The following is a 23,528-nucleotide window of genomic DNA, read 5'->3' as shown; positions in this document are numbered from 1 at the left end:
CGTCAAACTGTTGTCCGATTTGATCAACTAATCTGTTTTGTCAAGACCGAAGTTTCCGCAAGTTTTAAGTAAAACTACAATAATTGTGTTATATATTAAGCCATTAGCATTAGTACGATTATTGTTATTAAATTTTAATTACATTAAGTGATTAATGGGAATCTAGATGGGGGAGCTTCTTGTGAGAAGTTTCAGAATTAACACGTTTAACATCAGTTTGTTCGTGTACATGTTAGTAAGTACGTATTATTGTTGCACAAGAGTAGATTTTAGTTAGGGTTGGTAAAACGTGAAAGGTTAAATCAAGAATTCATTTCCTTATATAAAACACAAAAGCCGAGTAATCTGTTACAGTGCCTTCTCCACACTTCTTCGATTTCTAGTGTTCGTCGTAATTTTAAAATATGATACTTGCAGTTGCAACACGATTACTTAACATTTAATAGATGCGAAAAGAGTAGTTTTAGAAGAATTTGCACTTCTAGTAACTTTATTGCAGAAATAGCTTCTACAAATTAATATACAAATTTAAACGACATGTTCATAATATAGTGAGTCGTAATTCGTACAAAATCTTAAGGAAGAATAAATTAACTTAAACATTTCTCAAACTTAGTCAGGAAGTACGTAGAAGGAAATTCTCATTTAAAGCAGTAATAAAAACAGCCATTTCCTAAACTCAGGAACAGCATAATACATTTAAAATAAGCAACGTAATTAAATAAGGTACAGAGCCTCGCCCCGATCGTTATTTGTAATAAAAAATTATTATTAGAAACATTACGAAAATGATTTGGGTGCTGATATGCAACATAAATATTTTTTCTTAGTGATGGTAAAACTCGTTTTAGCATTTTACATATAGTGAAGTCACTTTTATTTTGATATTCGTATGACGTACATTACCTAGTTGTAAAACACGGATTCACTTTCAGAAGTTGTGTATGCGCCAAGTCGTCTGCTTTGAATTATTTGTAGGTACAGAATTTACAGCGATCTATAAATTTGTTTGTGTGATTATTAAAATGTGTGACGTGGAGCAACGTGAGGGCAAATTTCTGCGATGGTGGAAGGATATCTTCCGTGTGAGGCATAGTTTAGACTATGTAAGTATTTACTCGTGGATGCCTGTTTATGTGTGGTGGCAGTTCATACACTGAATTTATTTATTATGTAATATGCAATTTTATTCACAAATAAGTGTGTAATTGCAGAAGTTCTCGTTGGCAACCTTGGTGGTTAAACATTTTTTTGTCGATAGTAATGTCACGAAGGATTCACTTATTATTCGCTGGGTGTAGTCATGTCTGTTTTTATAATACGTTGTTAGTCCTGGTTAGAAAATTATGCGATGTTGTCTCTTGGTGTAGAGTTTCTATGACAATTTTAGAGGTAGGTAACTGGAATTGATTTTGTACATTGTCTGAGGATTCTATTTGCACTTTACTTATGCAGTTGGTCAGTTTGTTGCGCAGTGGTAATTGTAAAGGTCAATATTTAGCCTAAAGTAAACTTACCTAGGTTACATTCTAATTATACATGTTCTCTTTTGCGTTCTAACCCACCTTTAGAAAAAGATACGAGAAATATGTATGTGCTTAAGGAATAGTGTTAACAAAAAACGCTAATCTCGAAAAGTTTTGCACAGTTTTCAGCATTTATGAAATAAAAACTAAGAGATATGGGGGAATATTTAAATTTTAAAAATAGTTGAAGCTTTCATTCGCACAGAATATTTTTATTTTTTGCTCTATGTCTGAAAAAAAAAGTTGCTTTCTGACAAGATTTTTTATAATATGGTTATTTGGCGAACGGCTATTTTCAGATTTTCTTGACGTTTCATTACCCCTAACATATGAAAAACTAGGTCTCCCGTTTTCGTCTGTCTGTCGTCTGTCTCCCAATGTCTGTTGGCGCTTTCATTAAGCAGTAGAGCACTGATGTGAAAATCTCAGATCTCTTTAGTAATATCATGCAGATGGTGAACGTCATCTCAAGATTTTATGGTCTACCTATTTTGATCATTCATAAAGTTAAATTTTATTTTTTTTAAGATAACCCCTATAAGCTAAAATAAAGATGTATGTAGAGTGGTACAATACAAGTAAAGAAGCATGCTGTGCGAAGTTTCAAGTGAATTTTCTCATTAATTTTGTGATGACGTTCTCAACATTTTAGCGGGGATACATATATCAATTTGGATAGGTGCTGTGTAGTACTAATTATGACAGTTTTGTGTTTCTAAATTTTCGAGAAAATGGAGTAAGTCGTTCCTAATTTAATGAATAAAATCAACTGACACTTTGCAAATTTTAAATATGATTTATTCGGCAAAATTTTGATTAATGTCTACTATGCTTATGATAACCTTAAAATGTTTAATACAGTTCAGAGCAGTTTGTAGTTTAAAAGTTAAATTGGAAAATGTTGTTACATAATTTTGATTTTTTTTTCACAAAAATCTAGACGTCTAGGGTAAAAACTCAACACGGGTTTGTAAACAACAAGTGCAGGAGTATCTTATTAATCTTACTATATAAAATTTAAATAATACTTACTATTGTAAATTTTGGAGATGACGTCATCCCGTTGTTGGTAGGCATGATTAGCCACACTCCTAATATGCATGTAACATTTGACAACAAGCGGTCTGGTAGTTTCGGAGATTATCTGTCTAATAAAAATCGACACAGATAGACGACAGACAGACAGACGGAAAAGCGAGGCATACTTTTTTGTACTCTAGGGGTCCTAAAACGTCGAGAAAACATGAAAGTGGTCATTCGTCGGATGGACCCTATTGCAGTATGTACTTCCTTAGCTTACCTTCGAGAAGTAAAAATTAACAAAAATTCACCTCTTTGGCACTATGTTTTATATCAAAATCAAAATTAAACTCAAATTCGTTATTTGTTAAACAGAAAGAGTTTCGGACTTTTTAATTTTCTATGGGGGAAACAAACTTTAACTACATTTTGGAATCACGAATTCAAAAATAAAAAGTATATATACTGGATGTCTGGAAAATGTCGAATGAACTCTTCGCTACGCTCTTAACAGTCTACTGGTGAGGCTGGGAGAAATAGTAAAAACATTCTTTCTCACATTTTGATGGAGTTATAATGATTTTAAAATCGGTTCTTTTGCTAAGTTTAACAACTGATCAACACATTCATTATTCCAATAACTAGTTAAAAAACTTTTAGTTACCATTTCTCTCGTCCGTGACCAATTTTAATTACCATTCCAGTTAGAATGGACAAATATGGTTGTGTTGTTCTTGTAATAATTTGATAAAATTCCAACGTTTGCCTGATATAAAGCGAAGGTACAAATCAGCAAAAATCGAGTAAGCAGTTAAAAATATTTGACGTATCAAAAATTGACAAAGTTTTCCAAACCCTACGTTTAAAATGTTCGCAGTTTTAGGTCCCACGAATCTGAAAAAGTTTTGAGTACCGCAGTGTTTGGGTACCCATGGTGTATTATTTTGGGAGATTTTTGTTCTAAATTATTGAAAACAATTTTGGGGCACTTTGGTGTTCTATTTTTGGAAAATTCTGCACTGACCTGTTTTTGAGTTAATTTTGGGACCCAGTTTTTTTTTTCAAAAATATAAAACAATCTTGAGGTTCTAGGTATTTCTGTTTGGAAAGAATTTGAAAGTGCTTTTTTTATAATATGTAATTTAATTAAATTTCTTACAGGATACGCCATTTGCTAAAATCCGTCTCATCTTAGCAGGTACTAGCCTCGCCCACCCACCCTCTCTTTACTTGGAGGGTATGTTATTTGCCAAAATCGGTCTTATTTCAGCAGCCACTAGCCCCGCCCACCCACCCCCTTTTTCTTAGAGGGTATGTCATTTGCCAAAATCAGTTTTATCTTTGCAAGAACTGATGATTAACTTTTGCAAAAAATAATCAAATTTGGAAACATTACGAGCTTACTTTAATGGATTTTTCTTTTCTTGTTTTTGTTTTTGTGTATAATTTATAAATGTCTTATTAAAACTTCCGAAACAGACATCCAGTATAATAGTCCTATAATAGTAATTTCGTCACGTCTTATATACACTTGTAAGAAATAACATACTTACTTTATTTCCTAGTCCATTTTGGCTAGTTACAGTCATTATATAATGTTTTATTTTCTTTGCGAGAAACAAAATTTAGCCACATTTTGAAATCAAGAATTCAAAAATAAAAAAAAATATGTAGTACTCGTAGTTCCATAACAGTAATTTTATCACGTATTATACACACCTCTACTAAATAACAGATTTATTTTATTTTCTAATTTAGTTGGTATTTCCTTTTTTTTTTGGAAAATTTTAAATGACAAAAATCGCTTCACATTACGTAGCTGTTCAAAACAAAACAGGTGTAATTTTATTTAGAACTGAACCGACGACCTTCGTGTTAGAAGCCCGCGTTCTAAGCAATTAACTGGAAACACCTCTTAAATTTGTATAAAACGTTGGTATATAATTGTGATTTTTTTGCAAAATTGTGGGTGTCTAGCGTAAAAACTGAAGGCGGATTCATAAACCACAAGTAGAGGAGTATATTATTTTGTAAAATATAAATACCATTTACTATGAACAAATTTGGGTTAACGTCATCAAATTGTTGGTGGAGATAATTAGACAAATTTTGGTAACGTTTTACCATCTACGACAGACAAATGGAAACGTAACTATTTTTTCATACTTTAGGGGTCACGAAACGTCAACATAACATGAAAGTAGCCATTTTCTGGATAGACCGCATTACAATACTTCCTTAGCTTACGCTCAAGGAGTAAAGTACCCTACTACAAGTTGGGTGTCAAAATTGAAAACGTGACCCAGGAAGTAATTTCGCGTTTTTTTTCTAAAAAATATCATTTATATCGTTGGTTGTAACTCAACCGGGAATTCAGAGGTTCAAAAATTATGAAAGTTTTAAAAATGTCGAAATAAAGGAATAAAGAAAACTTCCAAGCGTAACTGAATTAATTTCACGATCATCTAGTAATCATAAATTTTTACAAAATTTTGAATGATTTTATTCCACAGTGAAAATGAACTTCCCTCTCAGTACAAAATTTGTTGCAACCCTCTGGAAATTTTAATTATTTCCACTTTCTGTAGTCTATCATCATTGTCAACTGTGTAGAATTTTGTTAGACAGATGATCTTCGAAACTACTGGACCGATTGTAGTCAAATTTTAATGTATGTTGGGAATATTGTCTAGATGGTAAAACGATAATCAAAATTTGTCTATCATCCTCACCAACAATTGGCGTTGATGCGTAATGAATTAACTAAATTCTATAAAATAATAATATTCTTGTACTCGTGGTTATGAAACCGCCTTGATTATTCTCATATTTATTTAAATTTTTTTCTGCAATATTTTCTACGTGTATATTTTTTTTATTAAATCAAGAAAAATTCATTCTATTTTCTTGAAAATTTGAGAATACGGTAATGTCGCACCTGCCTATATTTATTAATAATAAAATATGAGTTGTCATAATAAGAGCTACTTACCTGAAATAATATTTAGGATGTTTTTCTCCATTGTAACTCAATTAATATTTTTTGTCGTCTCCTTTGTTTTGAGAATACAGCTTGGTACGACCTTAATACTCGCATTCTTCTTTCGGTGTGTAAACATGAACAGTCGAAATTAAGTATGTACTGGGTTATCTGCTTTAAATATATTTGACACTGTCAGTGCCTGCGTGGCGAAAAAATGCCTAAAAAATTCTTGTGAAAAAGATAATAGAATTTTTGCTCTAAACTGAAAGTATTTTTAATGGTGTTAGGGTCATAAATAGAACCGAGTTTACCATAAAAAATATATTTAAATTTCAAATAAACTGTGTACTCATGTAAAGTTGATAATAACACTGTTTTATATTTAGGTTTTTATTAAAACAAAATTTGTATAATCACCGCATTCTTAATTACGACGTTACTCTGAAGCGTTAATTTTATTTTGCTTGCATATATGGAAGAAATAACTATTATTAGAATATTATTCATACCGTGGTATTATTTAATTGGGTTCAATCCACACAGTGCTCTTAGTTAATTTTATATTATTGCTATATTGTCTCACAAGCAAAAAAAAACCTTTACCCAAAAAGTAATATCTTAACCTAATAAATCGCAGGCACACCTGTAATTTACAAATTATTGTAGCAGAAAATATTTTTCAGTTACAATTACCACCGATCCTTTGATCAGAAAATTGTGCGTTTGAATATTAAACTATTTTTATTATCGTCATCATTAAAATTCAGTCGCGGTATACACAGGTTTCAAAATTGGTATGGCATCATCGGCGAATTTATCGTACGTACCCAAGTAGGTCATTGTAATTTTGATTCGGCTTGTGTATGAATCACGTTTTGCTGATTTAGCCAAGAACAAAAGTGAACAACTTCATCTCTATCTTTAAAGTTTGTGACTCGAAAAGATGCACTGTTATTTTAATGTGCCAGTAAACAACGTGTACTTTACAAAAAACAGTTGTTTAAGGTCTAATTAATTCTTCTGACGACTAAAAATTAGCATTGTCGACGTGGTCTATTAATTACTCGTATGTAAATTAATTTGAGGCCAAGTGGTTCCACGTGCATAACTGAACAAAAAATTATCATAGCATTTTCATATTTTATAATAAGGTTTTTTGTTTTATCCTTAGTACGGTAACTTTGTCATTGTAAAGTGTAAACATTTCCCATCCCATCGTTAGGCAGAAGATAAAGAACATTGTATTAAGCAAATGAAAGATGTTTGTTTAATATAATGCATTTTTAATGTGGAAGTTCATCAGATATTAATTACGAGAGAAAAATGAATTTTAAGGCTCCTTGCCAAAGCGGAGAAGAATTAAACATTTGTATTCTAGACGAGGTACCTATTAAAATTGGTTAATAAATAACATCAGGCCATTAATGGCATGTATTATTAATAATTACGCTCTTAATCGACAACTGCCAAAAAAGCTAAATAGTGAAAAGTGGCGGCAATTCATTTTGGTCAGTGACCCACTTTTTCTTAACAATATTTTAATTTCACCAAAACGTATTTAGAAGGTACTCCATTAGCCGCAGTGAAATTTTCCATTGTTTTTCCGGTGTACAGGAAATTTACAAATGATCTTTTTAAATTTCGAAAGTCAACATCGACACGGTAATTTTTGCTTTTATCATAGAAAACGCGATGAATTATTTTTGATACAAATGTGGGAAATACATACAAAACTGGAATAATTCGTATAGCAATAAAATAGAATGAATCCCTAACGACCCATTCAATTTAAGCCTCTACGTAAACGTAACTGTAATAAATAAAAAGCTGCAGTCACATGAATTTCATACTTAAGTGATTACGCTGTAATTACAACCATCTCGAATCGGGGTAATTTGGAGACCTGTTATGGCATATTTAATAAAATAAATACTATAAATATTTAAACAACGTCAGGCGGAGTAGATAGTTTCAATCATGACCAAAATAACGATGTTGTTTGAATATGGACAGTGTGGTGAAATTACGTTTCGATATACTTTCGCCAGTGATGTATTAAAAATCTTAAAAAGGTGTCATCGGTAGCTAATCAAAATAAAAACACATTAGGTGCAATAATGAGATGCTTTCTAATGTTTAGAGAGCTCTCAAATATTGTGTTACTTCGCTTAGTAAAAATTAAGACCTAATGTAAGTTTAATACATTTAAACATTTGTTTAAATACTTATTTAAAAAAAGTATACATATTTCACTTTTCAGTTTGAAAAGTTTTAAGTCAAGGAAATTTCGATATAAATACTGTAAGAAGGTGCACAGAACAAAAAATCTGAAAGTGAATTGTCTGAGTATTTCTTCCAAATTTTTTTTTTTTTTTGTAATAATTTGTTTATATGTAAAATTTAGTAATATTATATCCATAACTGCAATTTCTAGGTAATTTTATGATTAAAAGGTAGACGCAAGTTGTGATTACAAACAATAACATTATACAAGCATAGTTTGGTCCTCCTCCTTTCAAAATTGTGAAAAACTTTCAATGAAATAAGTAGCAATTAGTTTTTTCGGAGCAGGCCGTTGCTTTACCATCCTTATGGAGGATTAGTCAGCGCTATTTCTTCCCTGCTTTAGTGTAGCGACAACCTTAATGCCTCGCTCTTTGTGACTTGTTATTTTCGTTATACTTGTATGTTTATTTTTAGCAAATCGTTGTCGTTAAAATAACAAGGGTGGTAAATTTTTACTTTCCATATTGAAACGTCGGTACAGCATTATTTAAATTATAGGAGTAATATTTGTATTATATTAGATATGAAATTGAATATTTGCGTTATTTTCTCAGACAACAGATAAGATTAAGTTAATTGTTTAGTTTTTCAATGTATATTATTTTGCAAATTAATTATAACAAACCTGTTTGTTTTGAATTTCTTTTCAGTTTAGGATGCAGTGCCAAAAAGATGAATTCAGACAGCAAAAAATACTGGCTACAGTAATATATTAAAGTGATTTAGTTAAAAAGTTGGAAATGACTTTCATTTGCTCAGAGGTCCAGAAACAGATTTGTGCCAAAACAAGCTTTTAAGTCATGCAGTGTCCGGGTATTAAGTATGAGTTTATTGCTCCAAAAATAATAAATATAAACAGGGTGAGTCACCAAGCGCTCGCTCCTCGAATAGAAAAGAAAGTTCTTTGAGGACCATATACCAAAATTATTTTCAATTGTACAGAGTGTGCGTTTTTTAAGGGATAACACAACTGCTTTTTACAATGGAATACCCTATATATTTTTATACATTCTGACTAATCTGTTCTTAGGCTCTATGACCGTAGTTTATTTTCGCAGTTTTGATACGACGTTGTCAAGTCATTAAAATTTTCTTAAAATTTTTTAGCAAAGGAAAGGTTAAAAAAATTGCGACAGGGATACAATATTTTGTGGAGAGATAAATGAAGATACGTGATTTATTGCGGTATAAATCAAATTTGTTTTTTATATACTGGTGTTAAAAAAATAAATTGTGATAATTTTCAAACATTTTATTCTTTTATTTATTATTTATTATTGCCATTATTTTTTATTACTACATCTTATTGTGTTTTTTATTCTTTCTTTTCTTTTCTTTTGTATTTACTAAATTTAAAATTTATAGTTATGGAAATTTTTACCCGTTTGAGGTAGACACTGACATGTTAAAAGAAAGAGGACAAAAGTAGAGTAAGATGTAGTAATATGGGTATGTCATTTGCCAAAATTAGTTTTATCTTAGCAGCTACTAGCCCCGTCCACCCGCCCTCTCTTTTCTTAGAGGGTATCTCATTTGCCAAAAATGACTGTTATCTTAGCAGCTACTAGCCCCACCCACCCACCCTATCTTTTCTTAGAGGGTACGTCATTTGCCAAAATCAGCCTTATCTTAGCAGGTACTAGCCCCGCCCACCCACCCTGTTTTTTCTTAGAGAGTACTAAAAATGAAAGTAGCCAGTCACCCGATAGACTCGATTAGCTTATCCTCGGGAAGTAATAGATCTCCCGTTTTCCATCTGTCTGTTGTTTGTCTGTCGTCTGTGTGTCGTCTGTCCGTTTGAAATTATTGGACTGATTCTTGTGAAATTTTATATGCGTGTTAGGAATATTGTGTAGATGACTAAAATGTGTCTGATCATCTCCCCCAATTCAAATTTTATAGGATAACATACTGCTATATTTGTGGTTTATGAATTCACCTTGCTTTCGTTATTATTATTTTTACCGTTTACCTTTCCAAATACTAAAACTGTCTTTAGGTACATAATTCGAGTAATGTCAAACGGGCTATGGCGCTGTGAAAAAGAGCTCACTTTGCATATGAAAGGCCCCGTGTTCGTTTCCCGAAATTTCCAAGGTTTTTCCAACAACTCAGTAGGATATCTTCAGGTTTTTTCGACCTTTCATGCCACCAAGAATACGAAAAAATAGGTCTTTCTTTTCAGTCTGTCTATTATCTGTCGTCGATCGGTCTGTCTGTCATGTGTTTCTGTGGATAATCTCTGAAACTACTGGACCGATTGTTGTAAAATTTTGTATTGATATTAGGAATATCATGTAGATGGTAATGCTATCCCAAATTTGGCTTATTATTCCCATCGACAATTTGATGAAGTTAGTGCGCAGTGCGACCTATGTTCAACATTAGTGATCAAAAAGTTCACTGTAAACCACTATTTCAACGGTTAAATAAATATTCTGCATCTACGGTAAGCTAAAGATTTATCATAAAATTTTCACTCTCATTATCACAATACGCGAAATTACAGCAAATTCATCATTCAATACTTTCGATTGGATAAGACATAAGAGCCAAAGAAATGACGTAAATTTTAATTGTATTAAACTGTTAAATGCTTAGCTGAACACATCTTATCACTTAAACTTAATAGTTATCGTTGCGATTAATTTGTTAAATTCTGTTTCAATAACGATCTTTCACCTATGTTTAATGAGTTTGTAAATAATTAACAAAAAGCTGAAATCATTTCTGTATTTTGTACTTCATGCAGTTTGTTTATTGTAATTGTTGTAACTTACATATCGGTACACATTTATTTTTTCTGTTTGATGAGCCAAAACAAATCGTGTATAATCCCTGTACAAACATGTATGGTAATAAACTATTTTATTTTATTACATTTTTCTAAAGTAACACACTCCTATAATTGCGGTTTATGCATCCGCTTGGATTTTTTACCTTAGGTATCTATTTAGATTTTCGCAACAAAAAGACCTAAATTGCAGCATCAGATTTTATAGTATAAGAACTCTGATGTCTTGTAAACTCGATGAGCGTGTCCTAAAAATGTTAAACTATTTTTTTATTAATCAAACTAAAAATGATTCACCCCATTTTCTCGAAAATTTTAGTGTATATAATTATGTTGCACCCGTCTATATTTAATTATATTTTAAGCGTAGTGGCCACTACGTGTTATTTACGCCACTGGGTTTAATTTTTAGAGGTTAACACAAAACAAACATCGCAAAATCAAATTTTATAATTTTTCAAAAAAGCTGTATTTGTTCGACTGCACTTCAAGAGCGAGGAAAATTGTGTCGAAATAGCTTCAGATCAATTTTTACCGCAAAAGAGAAACTAGATATCATATTAATAAAACTTTTGTTATTGCAGTAATTCATTATTTTTCGACAAAATGGTTAACATAATACAAAATTGTGAAAATAAATATTTGTGGTGAAGTTATATGATCTCTTTGCTGGATATACAAATCCAACTACACATATTTCTTAACCTGTTAAAGATGCATATGTTAAACAGCACGTCAGCAGGTCAGGTCTAAACAGAATTTAAAAGTTCGATGGGGTCATAACAGGACAAAAAAAGTAACAAAATATTTCTACTAAAAAAATCTTGATGACGTCATAAATGTAACATTCTTAACCAAAAGATTTCAAACTTGCTCCGAAAATGTTGCTCATACAAAAGCTAAATTTCCATGCTATTACTGGCTTATTAAATTGAACTTGAACTAATTCAAAATTTAATAATAAGTTTATATAGTGAGAAGCTATATTTTGAATTTACTTTATTATAAAAAAGTGGATAATCCGGAAACCAGTGCAGCTTTTTAGTTAAAATACGTCAAGGATCCCATGAGTCATATTTTATTTTTTTCCCAAGCGAAACCCGTTTGATCTAAACTGTGTTCAAACTTTATTTTTTACGCTAGCAACCAAAGATCTGTCACTTCTAGTTTCGCCGGAAATACTCGCAATTTTATTATTTAAATTCAACATCCCACATATTATGCTAAAATGTACGAATCTTTTGCTTGTTAATAGGATAACCAATTAAACGACAGAATCGTAACTTTTCGTTCCTGCAAAAAGCAAACTGTCGCTGCAGATTAGACAAGTCACTTTTCTTGAGCAAGAATTTCATTTCGAGGATGGTGTAATATTTTACAAAAATCATTTTCGAGTAACCGCCGAAAAAATATTTTTTATTTGTGTAGTGTTAGAAGTATTTTAAGTCATTTTTCTGTGGTACGTTCACAATTAAAATAATTATTAAAAATAATTGTAGACGTCACTCCAACATTCCCATAATTATATATTATTAAAAAATGGGAGGTAGTTACTATGCCACTGCTTGTACTAGAAAACTAAGATTGCTGTGTTGGTCTGAGTTATAAAAATTAAAGTGGCAACAATCAAATTCGTTTGCGTGAAGATATCATTTCTCGACATTTGCTTCACTGTCTAATGTTAATTACCTCCAATTTACGCTCTAGCTGCACATATAATTACAAAAAAAAATACCCGTGTCAATTTTGTTCCGCAAGGTTAAGCCTTGATGAAACTGTTATATCACTCTTGCCGAACAAGATTTGGAACAAGTAGTAGAGAAAAAGTAATTGAAGGAATAACAGTCGGCAAACGTAGTAGGAGCACATGTGAACGAGTTAACCTTACCTGCAAGAGAGGAAAGTTAAATACAACAGCTTAGGTAAGGTCGCGACAGGGCCCCCAACATCTGCCTGCAGTGGCTGTAGTAGTTCAGCAGAGACTTTCAGTAACGCAAGTGTTTTGTGCAGTTCTCTTAACCGAGTGTGCTTTTGTTCCTTTGAGTGCTTTTATTCCATTTTGGAAGAGCAATGGGAAATAAGCTCTGTAAAAAGAAATCGGATGCTGTGGATAATCCTAAATCGCCGACACCTTTTGACAGGATCATTAACAGATTACATGTGAGTCATTTGATGGTCGTGTTGTTTTCAAGGCGTATTTAACAGGTTTTAGTCATCGGTGGAAATTAACAATAAACAAATATGCTATTAGAAATTAGTTTTAATTTCGTGGGGGGCACGTGTGCGTAATTATCGACTCACAAAGTGATTTACATTTTTTAGAGTTTAAACAAGATAAGTTTAAGAATGTAGTGAATTCTGTTTACGGTTTAAAATTAAGTAATGCTTAGTTTGTCGTGAATTTTTATTTCAAGGTCAAGATCAGTTTTGACATAAACTTATGTAAATTTCGATTATTTACTCTCAACCTTGGTCATTGGTTACATGGATTAAAAGTGTGTTTTAATGTTGCCGAGGATTCGTTATAACCTTTAGTATCATCGTCTTAAAAATAGGAACACAAGTTTATGCTATAACTTAAAATTAGATAAGTATCAATACACAACGTTCCAGCAGGTAACAGGTGAATGTGTTACTTACACGATCATCTGTTTTTACATTGACGGTGTTTGTAATCGTTGTGTACATATATTGGGTGTAATCGTATACGTATTGTTCAACTCCAAGCAAAATTTTGTTTTAGTTTTTTATTCGATGGAGGGGATTTTTGATTAGTTGTTTTTTCAATAAATCACTGCACTTCAAAGATTTAGGGATAGTTTATCGAAAGCGAATTAAAAATTAATGCCTCATAAAGTACTTATTGGCACATTAAGGCTAAATATTGATAGTAGAATTTGAGTATGCGATCAATGAATATCACGATTAAATTAAAAACCTTTTTGATATACCAGAAATTAGTGATAATTCTTAAAACTACAGAAGTAATTATTTTTTTTTTTATTATACTATGCTTACAAAGATATTCGGCTAACGCTTGAAAAGGTAAATGAACCTATCCAGTAAAACACCTTTTATTATCATAACATCCAAAATTTGTTAAATTAACAGCTCTTTAATACACTTGGAATAAAACAAACCAATAATGAAATTTACTGCGTTTTAAAGAAAGTAACGAGATAAACTATGCTTATTGACTGTGGATACAATTAATTAAATATATGTTTTCTTAGCAAATAAACTTGTATAAAAATATGTTTCTCAATCGACTCTAACCTAAAAATCAAACATTTATTTATTATTTTCAAATTCTTATTTAACTACGTTTTACATTTCCCAACTAGTTTTTAAAACTGTGTTTCGTTTAGTATTAAGAATGTCACAGATAAGTCAGTCACTATTATGAATTCAAACATTTTTGGGGTCAGTTTTATTTGTTCTATCAGATCCATCTGTCGTACGTGACTTTGTATTTTTGATGCCGTGTTTACAGGAAATATATGTTGTGTATCAAAAAACTGATGAAAATTAAAGTTTTTGAAACAAAGATAGTCTTTATAATCGCATTATTATTGTTATTATTATTTTTTTTGAAATTATGGATCATTATTAAGTGTAAAGTTTGTGAATGAAAGAAGGAGAATTAAGTATTCAAGTTTAATTATGATTGGAGATTGTTTACCCAAATTAAATTCTGCTAGATCTTTTTTTTAATACTTCATTTATATTTGTTCCATATTATTCTCATGAATTATTGTCCAGTTTATCAAATTGGCTTAAAATTTCGCTTATACGGTATGATTATAAAATATCAAGTTGGCTTCGGAAAATCTGTCATTCCATTTTTAATAAGAATTTGCCACTTCCTTGAAATTGGTAGCAATTGATTATTAGAGGTTAATTATTGGTTGCTTAATTAATTAGGCAGCAAACACACTGAAAAAGTTTAAACAGTTAGGGCATGATTGACCTTTGTTTATTTATTTCAATTGTTAAAAATACATAAAATTTATAAACATAAAAAAATAAAGTTTACGACAGTTCGAACATATGCTAAAATAACTTTTTTTGAATCAGATCTTGTTGATTATAAAATTAATTGTGAGTGCTTTTTTTTTCTAGACATTAACACACATTTTTGAAACTTTGATGCAATGTTCGTACATTATTCCAGTTTTCTTATTTTTTTTTTGTCAATGGATAAATGATAGTTGTGGTGTAAATAAAATCGATTCTTAATATAGAGGGTGTTTATAAAAATGGTAAATTTTTAATTGATACCACAACAAAGTGCGTACCTCTGTTTATCTCTGTATAAAATATTGCAACACAGATCTTAAAAATATCTTATTACGAATTTTGTTGTGAACTCATGGATTGCTAAAAAAAATTCCAGAAAACTGGTATAACGGTGTCCCGGAATTTCAAAAATACAGTTATAAATCTTAGAAGGGGCTAATCAAAATATGTTTACAATATATATGATGTTCCATTTAAAGACCCTAGGCCTGTTATGTCTCAAAAATAAAACACTGTATATAGTCGATGTATGCTTCTCAAAGAAGGATAAAACTTTAGGATCAGGACCGAGATTTTCGAAATATGTGTTCGCTTTCAAAGCCAAATTTTTTAAATAATTCTAAAGATTGCCGTATTTACAAAAATGGTAGGACTTTTCGAAGAAATGGAACCGAAAGTCAAAATCTACAAAAAAATCGTCTACCCGCCCTCTATTTTCATAGAGAGTCTATCATTTGCTAAACTCAGTCTTAAAGGGTATATCTTTCACCAATATCAGTCTTGTCATAACAAGTGCTGTCCCGCCCACCCGCCCTCTATTATCTTATTAGAGGGTATGTCATTCACCAAAATCAGTCTTATCTTAGCAAGTACTAACCTCGCCTACTCGCTTTTTTTTTTCTTAGCGGTTACATCATTTTCCAAAATCAGTTTTATATGTATTAGAAAGTATTGAAATTTAATGGAAAAATTCATCTTTTGGAAAAGCTGTTTAAAAATACACAAAAAAAAAGGAACGTGTTGACGGTTTTGGTTCAAGATTTTCGAAATATTCGATTCTAGAATAAAAAAAAAAAAAAACATTGAAATTGTCATATTTTATTCGGTGATTTTGGAAAAATGGTAGGAATTTTTGGAAAAATGAAACCGGAAATAACTTCTGGAGATCAAACTCTACACAAAAATTTCTCTGGGTAATTTTCGAAGGTAGTCGAGGGGAATCAGGTTTTAGTATTTAAATTTTGCAGCATAAAAACTCGTGCCGGTGCTAAAGGTTGGAACAATTTTTATTTATCTTACACGATGTCTAGTGGAGATTTTAAAAAAATATGATTTTCAAAAATACTGTAACGAAATAAATATTGGCAAAGTTCATCAAAATTAAAAATGTGTAAATTTTGCAGAAATATGCAGAATAACCTCAAATATGCAGCATTGGTCAAAATATGCAAAGAAGTTGAAATATGCAACATGCAAAAAAATATTTACGTCAGTTCCTGAAGATACCAAAGGATATCAAGGATAACAGTAGACATGTAAATTGCATATATTTCGGACTTTGGTTATCGTTCGAACTGGTAAAGGGTAAGGTTGTCTAAAAATACCGTCATGACATGTATAAAAATTGTTTTGTCACTTGACGTGTGTTGTGCCAAAAACTTTTTGTATTTATTATGTATATAAATAGAAATTTAAGAGTTACGTAAACGACACAATTAGATCTTCTACATCAGAACTAAAATTATAGAGATTATTTGTCATACTAGATTATGCAGTGTATCCGTAGGGGACTGAATATTAAAAGAAAAAAAATTGGTCGAAAGTTATTCAGACAGCGAACTCAAGTTGCTCAATTTCAGCGCTTTAATCACTCAGCTACCATCTTCTTCTTTCGCACGTAAGTAATTTTTGTAAAGTCATTGTGATTAAAAATCAAGGCCGATTCGTAAACTACAAGTAGGTACAGGGGTATGTTTTTTGCTAAAATTTAAATACTATTTACTAATCAAAATGTTGACGTGACATTGTTGGTGTTGGCGGGGATAATTAGACAAATTTTAATTAATATTTACCAACTACATGATGTTCTTAACATATATTTAAAATTTTACAATAGGTCCAATGGTTTCTGAGATTGTCAGAATTGTCTGTGTAATAAAAATCAACTCAGTCGACAGACAGATAGACGATAACGGGAGACCTAATTTTTCGTACTCTAGGGGTCATGAAAGGTCGAGAAAACATGAAAGTATTACAATACTTCTTTTAATATTTTTTTAATAATAATAATCCGATTTTTCCAGATATGTTTATTTTAATAAAGTACCGATACAAGACCGTTATTCAGGTAATTAGGGCGAGTGTTACGTTATTTTTGTTAAAAAAAAATTTAGAAGATAGCCACTGAATATTCCCCATTTATTCCGTAATTCACTTTTTTTTTGGTAAGATTAATTTATTGGTATGTAATAAATCGTTAGTAGTTAAAAATATAACTGTGGTGTGGTTTTACCATCGTTATTTACATATTTATAATATTCGCACAGCGACAAATATTCAAAACCGGAGATTTAATACCAAATAATTAAAAAATTTCTGCGATTTTAGTTTATATATGTAGAGATGAATAATAACGTTGATTTTGTGTGGACATATATTTATTATTACTGTGTAATTTCCACAGAATAAAGGAAGAAATAGATTTACGGAAATCATCTATCAACAAAGAACAAATTGCGACATTATCCGCTAGGTTTCTTGAAAGCGTCATCAGCAGGAAAAGAGATATGAGAATGTCTAAGAACTCTTCTTGCCTAAGCATAAACTTTGTGGTTTTTCTACTTAATATAATATTTAAAGTACTTGAGAGAGAAAGAAAATTGAAGTTGTTTTGTCAATACTAGAACTTCAAATTTTATCTTTTTGTAGTGTAATTAGTAAGTGTTTTGTCAATTTTTATTCTTGATATGTTTATCGAATTTATCCCGTATTCTTGGGCAGCTACTTTTCCATTTTATGGGTATTCAATGTATGCTACCAAACATAGCAGTGAATGCCCACTATCTTCAGAATCAACGAAACCAAACCACTCAAACGGTAGCTCTTCATGATCTAAATCTAACTTATTTGCTAAGAGCTAATTAACTGCCCCCTTTTACGTTATGCCAACTTCCGTTAATTAATTATTTCGCCTAACAAAGAGTAATAATTTAAGTATAATGCTAGAAATTTCGTTATAAATGTTTACGTTTCCGTTTCGTGCCCAAATTTACAATGTATTTTTGTATGAGAACATCTTTTGTGGTTTTTGCCTGAACCGCCCCTGATGTGCAGACGGCAGATAAGATGATATAATTTTACTTTCCCGTTCATTCAAAATTACAGTTTTGAACTTTCATATTTATTTACATGTTTGTTAAAACGAAGGTATTTCTGCATCTTAAAATTCCGTTTACTGTATTTTCAGGAGTTGAGGCGACATTTTATATTTCTCTCGCCATTCAGCTGAAACTCTATTTTGCGTTGGTTGCTCCAACGTGTGTATGAAAATGCAAATGCGGTGTATTTTCAGTTGCTTTTAAACGCAAATTATGTGAAATATGAGGTTGGATATTCTTTGTAAACAATCAACTGATTCTAAATTTGTTGTATTACATCAGGAGCATAACACCGTGACCATTCGCATAATTACGTTTTATTCAAACAGAGGTTATAAAAATTACTAAGCCGTATTCGTACGATATTATTCACAATTGTGCACGCAACGAATATTCAACTAATTGTTGTTGTGTTTTATGGTGGAAAAACAAGAGGTACTAACTTTCAACGCTGGTTATTTTTGACCTAATTGTGGGTACTGGCTATCTGATGATCGTGATCACAATTTGGTTAATAAATGGGTTAACTTCGCCACTCCTTTTAATGCTAATAGTACTTTATTACTGCCCAAATCACTACTAACTGGCTTGATAAGTTTAATTATAGCTTAGTTCTCCGTATAAAGTATTTATTTTCAAAATTACCGTTCACAGGTGATAGGAAGTTAATGTAATTTGTAACGCTTTGATTAGTTATACACCAAATATTTTGTTTCCTGTTTATTGATGGTTTCTATGTAAATTTAGCCAGCATATAATCAAAATGTATAATCACAATAACATTACACTGGATAGACAAATTAATTTAGCCGTATTAAATATCGTAGCATGTTATTATCTTTCGACATACGAAATAATTTACAGTATACAAGCCTCATAAATTTTAGGAGGTGAATGAGATTTATTGGTTAACCTTCATTACAGTATGGGGAGGTGTTAAGTAACTTATTTGTGGTAAAGTTTAATAACGTAATCAAAAAAGGACTAGAATTAAGTTTTTGTATGTATTCGCTTGAACGAAAACTAGTCAAAGTACTGAAGTTTTAGTAAGTATTTTTTTTATTATAACAGTTTGTTTGAAAAACCGACATTGAAAATGTTTTGACCTCGACATATATTATAATTGACATTTAGCACGTTATAATTAACTTTTGTTACAATTAAAGGTAGTATTTTGTCGTGGCAGCAGGAATTGGCATTTTTTATACCAACATTAAATAAAAATGTGAAATCATTTACACAGAACCACCTTGAGTTTACAATATCCATGCAATTTTTTTGGGACAGAACGGAATTGTGATCTCAGAATTGTAGGTAAATTAAATGAGCTGTTGTTATGATAATCAGTAGAGTAAATCGATCATTGTAAAAATTTTAAGTGGTTATAAAAAATTCCTAATTGAAATTTTTTAAACATAAACATACTACATATATGCTATTTTTTTAATTAAAATTTAATGAGAAATTCTATTTATTTTTTGGATACGATTTTTATGATAATTTTCAAGTCGCATTAAAATTTTAGAGTAAAGTCCAGCAAAAGATAAATCGTCAATTATTTTAATAAAACCATTTTCCTCATTAGGAATACATTTACTAGAGAACAAATACGGTCCTGGAAGGAAACAAGGGTAGCGACTAATTTTGATTGACAGCTTTACACAGCGACTGTAGATTTTACAGCGGCAATACTCATAATTGGAGTCATTTGCATTTATCTTTTGCTGGACTTTACCTAATCAGTAATCAGTGTGGTAACATGCAGAGACACGGAAACCTGTATTTTCCTATTATTCAACTTATGGAACGATGAAAACGTAAATTTACATATTCAAAAAAATTAACTTATTATAATAATTCAATCTGGTAGTATTCTCAATTACTAGATTATTATTGAATCGTAGGTAAAGAAATTGCCATGCTGTGCATTTAAAGAGATATTTTTACATATTGCCTCTGAAGTACAGTCCAAAAAAAATCAGCTTCTCCGAAAAATATTAAACTTTGATTGCGCAAAATTGCGATTTCGACTACACTGTTTAGAACAAAAACTCAAGGCAGATTTATAAATCACAAATATAGGAGTATGTTGTTTTATAAAATTTAAATGGTTTATTTTAAAAATTTGCAGGCGGTTTTGTCTATTGAAAATGTACTGTTAAGTTTCAAGAAGGTTGAATTAGAAAAAAGTTGCCTTGGAAAAAAACAATGTTACCTCGCGGGAAGAAATGATGTTGACGATAGAAATTAGTCCAAGAATTGAGAGACTTCTAGATTCTTCCCTTTGAGAGAAACCTTGACGCTCTAGAATCAGACATAGATTGTAAAAAGAAACGTCGATGGAATTCTTTTAGAATCTATTGAAGAAATATTGAGTCTCTCGAGTCATTGTTTAAGAGAAAGAAAATTTTCTGACAGAAGCAGGAACGTTTTCGCAGGTTAAATCTTAAATAACTCAGCCAACAGAAAAATGAAAAGAAAGGAGGTGCAGAGGAACGACGAAACGAAGAGGGATGGTAAAATAAAGAAGCTTCAATAACCCGAAAAATGAAAACATGGATCAAAAAGTTTCTAAAATATTCTAGAACATTCTATTGAGAAAAACGTTATCTTGCAGAACTTTAAGAAAGACTTGAAAATGGAAAGTATCTATGAAATTCTAGAACAATGTAGTCTACAGTGGAAAAGAAGTTTATTCTGGAAAGCTTCATTTCCGTAGGATGAATACAAGAATGTTTTAAGTAATATTAGAACGAACATGAAATTTAAGAAATTAACTAATCCCAAACAGGAGTGCTAAAATATTTGAAATTCACAGCCGGAAATGGTTTTGGAGAGACACTACAATAAACCAACTAGTTGATGACGTAGAAAACTGGAAGAACAAACAAAACAGAACAGTGGAAACAACGAAATTACAGAGGAACGAAGAAATGAAGAGAAATACTAAAATATAGAATCTTCAAGGGACCCGAAAGATGGAACGGGATAGAAAAGTTCTGAAAACGGTCTGATGAGAAGAAACGTTATCTTGGTGAATTGGGGTAGATAACATACTTAGAAGAGGTTAGAATTAAGAAAGTCTTGGAAAACGGAAAGTTTCTATTAAATTCTAGAAAAATCGGGGATCTGGAAGCCACATTTTAGACCCGAAAAATGAAAATATGGATCAAAAAGTTTCAAAAATATTCTAGAACATTCTGTTAAGAAGAAATGTTATCCTGGAGCACTGAGATAATATAGACCATCTCAGAATTAAGGAAGACTTGAAAATGGAAAGTTTCTATAAAATTCTAAAACAACGTAGTCTACAGTGGAAAAGAAGTTTACCCTGGAAAGCTTCATTTCCGTAGGTTGAATACAATAATGTTTTAAGTAATATTAGAACGAAAATGACATTTAAGAAATTAACTAATCCCAAATAGGAGTGCTAAAAGGTTTGAAATTCACAGCCGGAAATGGTGTTAAAGAGAGACTACAATAAACCAACTCGTTAATGATGTAGAAAACTGGGAGAATAAACAAAACTGAAAAGTGGAAATAATGGAATTGCAGAGAAACGAAGAAATGAAGAGAAATGCTAAAATACAGAATCTTCAAGGGACCCAAAAGATGAAAACGGATCAAAAAGATTCGAAAACGTTCTGATGAGAAGAGACATTATCGTGGTGAATTGTGGTAGATAATATAGAAGAGGTTAGGATAAAGAAAGACTTGGAACGCAGAAAGTTTCTATGAAATTCTAGAAAAATCGGTGATATGGAAGCGACATTTTAGACTCAAAAAACGAAAACATGGATCAAAAAGTTTCGAAAAGATTTTAGAACATTATATTGAGATGAAATGTTATCTTGGAGAATTAGAATAATTAGACCATATTAGAATTAAGAAAAACTTGAAAATGGAAAGTTTCTATGAAATTCTAGAAAAAAGTAGTTTTCATTGGAAAAAAAGTTTACTCTGGAAAGCTTCATTTCCGTAAGATGAATACAAGAATGTTTTAAGTAATATTAGAACGAAAATGACATTTAAGAAATTAACTAATGCGAAACAGGAATGCCAAAAGATTTGAAATTCACAGCCGGAAATGTTGTTGGAGAGACACTACAAAAAAACTAACTCGTTGATGATGTGGAAAATTGGAAGAATAAATAAAACAGAAAAGTGGAAACGACAGAATTGCGGAGGAACGAAGGAATGAAGAGAAATGCTAAAATATAGAATCTTCAAACTACTCGAAAGATGAAAAGGGATCAAAGAGTTTCGAAAACGTTCTAATGAGAAGAGACGTTATCTTGGTGAATTGGGGTAGATAATATAGAAGAGGTTAGAATTAAAAAAGACTTGGAAAACGGAAAGTTTCTATGAAATTCTAGAAAAATCGGGGATTTGAAAGCGACATTTTAGAAAAATTTAACTCGAGAACGAACGGAGGCTTTAGGCCTCAATTTAATACCAAAATCATAGAAGATTACTCTGGAAAATTTCAGCTGTGTATGGTGAACACAAGAATTTTTTAACTAATATTAGAAGGTTTAAAAACCGGGAATGACATTTAAGAACTTAACTAACCCAAAGAGGCAGTGTCAAAAAATATTAAAACACAAACCTAGAAATATCGTTGAAGACAAGACAGTGATTACCAAATTAAATTTTTAGGTGACGTAATCAAGCTATTAGTGGGGAAAATTACACAACTTTTAATCAGCCTTTTACCATTTACACGATATTTCTAACATACAAGTAAAATTTGACAAAATCGGTCCGGTATGTGCGGAGATTATTTGTCTAATAAAAATTTACACAAACAGACGACAGAGAGAACAGGCGAAAACGGAAGACCTATTTTTTGATTTTCTAGATGTCATGAACCGCCGAGAAAACATGACTTATTCTGGGAAAGTAAAAATTTTGCTTAGTTAGTTCTATATAATAGGCGAATAGACAGTGGAGTGGTCCTGACAATGTTTAATTATTTAATTATTGAGCGTAAGCTAAGGAAGTATTGTAATAGGGTCCATTCGACGAAGAATGGCTACTTTCTTGTTTTCTGAACCATTCATAACCCCTAGAGTATGAACCAGTAGGTCTCCCATTTTCGTCTGATGTTTATTAGACAGATATTCTCCGAAATTACGGAACCGATCGTTGTCAAACTTTATATGTGTGTTGGGAATGTTGTGTAGATCGTTAAACACTACCCAACATTTTTTTCATCATCCCCACCAACAATTTGGTGTCATTATTCCAATATTTTGATTAGTAAATACTACTGGGAAATATATGAATCTGCTTTGGTTTTTAATTATAATTATTTTACAAAATTGTTTTTGTGCAATATTAGCCCCTTATCAACAAGACTGTTTTGATTGGATGATTTAGGGTGTTGAATTTGAGCAACTTCGAATCCAATCCTTGTCAATGTTTTTTTCCAAGACAGTGAATTTGTTTGAATGTTCGACAGGGAAGTTGTGTCTAAATAGATTTAAACATTTTTTTTTATTTTGCGACATGTTTATCTG

At 31.2% G+C, this 23,528-nt stretch overlaps 1 protein-coding gene across 3 annotated transcripts in view; it reads left to right on the top strand.

The window, feature by feature from the left end:
* Positions 1–923: 923 nt before the first annotated feature.
* LOC135135152 (uncharacterized) overlaps positions 924–23,528 on the top strand; it is a 30,384-nt gene continuing 7,779 nt past the window's right edge. The window contains exon 1 of one of the 3 annotated variants that reach the window (XM_064064147.1): positions 924–1,106. In XM_064064147.1, the coding sequence (XP_063920217.1) occupies positions 945–1,106 (162 nt within the window). In that variant the 5' untranslated portion in view covers positions 924–944. Of the gene's footprint in view, positions 1,107–1,362; positions 1,393–12,565; positions 12,770–23,528 lie in introns of those variants that run through there. The other 2 variants (XM_064064149.1, XM_064064148.1) reach the window with 2 other exon arrangements.

This window comes from Zophobas morio, unplaced genomic scaffold (genome assembly GCF_036711695.1).
Source record: "Zophobas morio isolate AGI-343-1 ecotype UQ-CSIRO unplaced genomic scaffold, CSIRO_AGI_Zmor_V1 ptg000024l, whole genome shotgun sequence".
NCBI classification, from domain to species: Eukaryota; Metazoa; Arthropoda; class Insecta; order Coleoptera; family Tenebrionidae; genus Zophobas; species Zophobas morio.
This window is presented reverse-complemented; position numbering and strand designations above follow the sequence as displayed.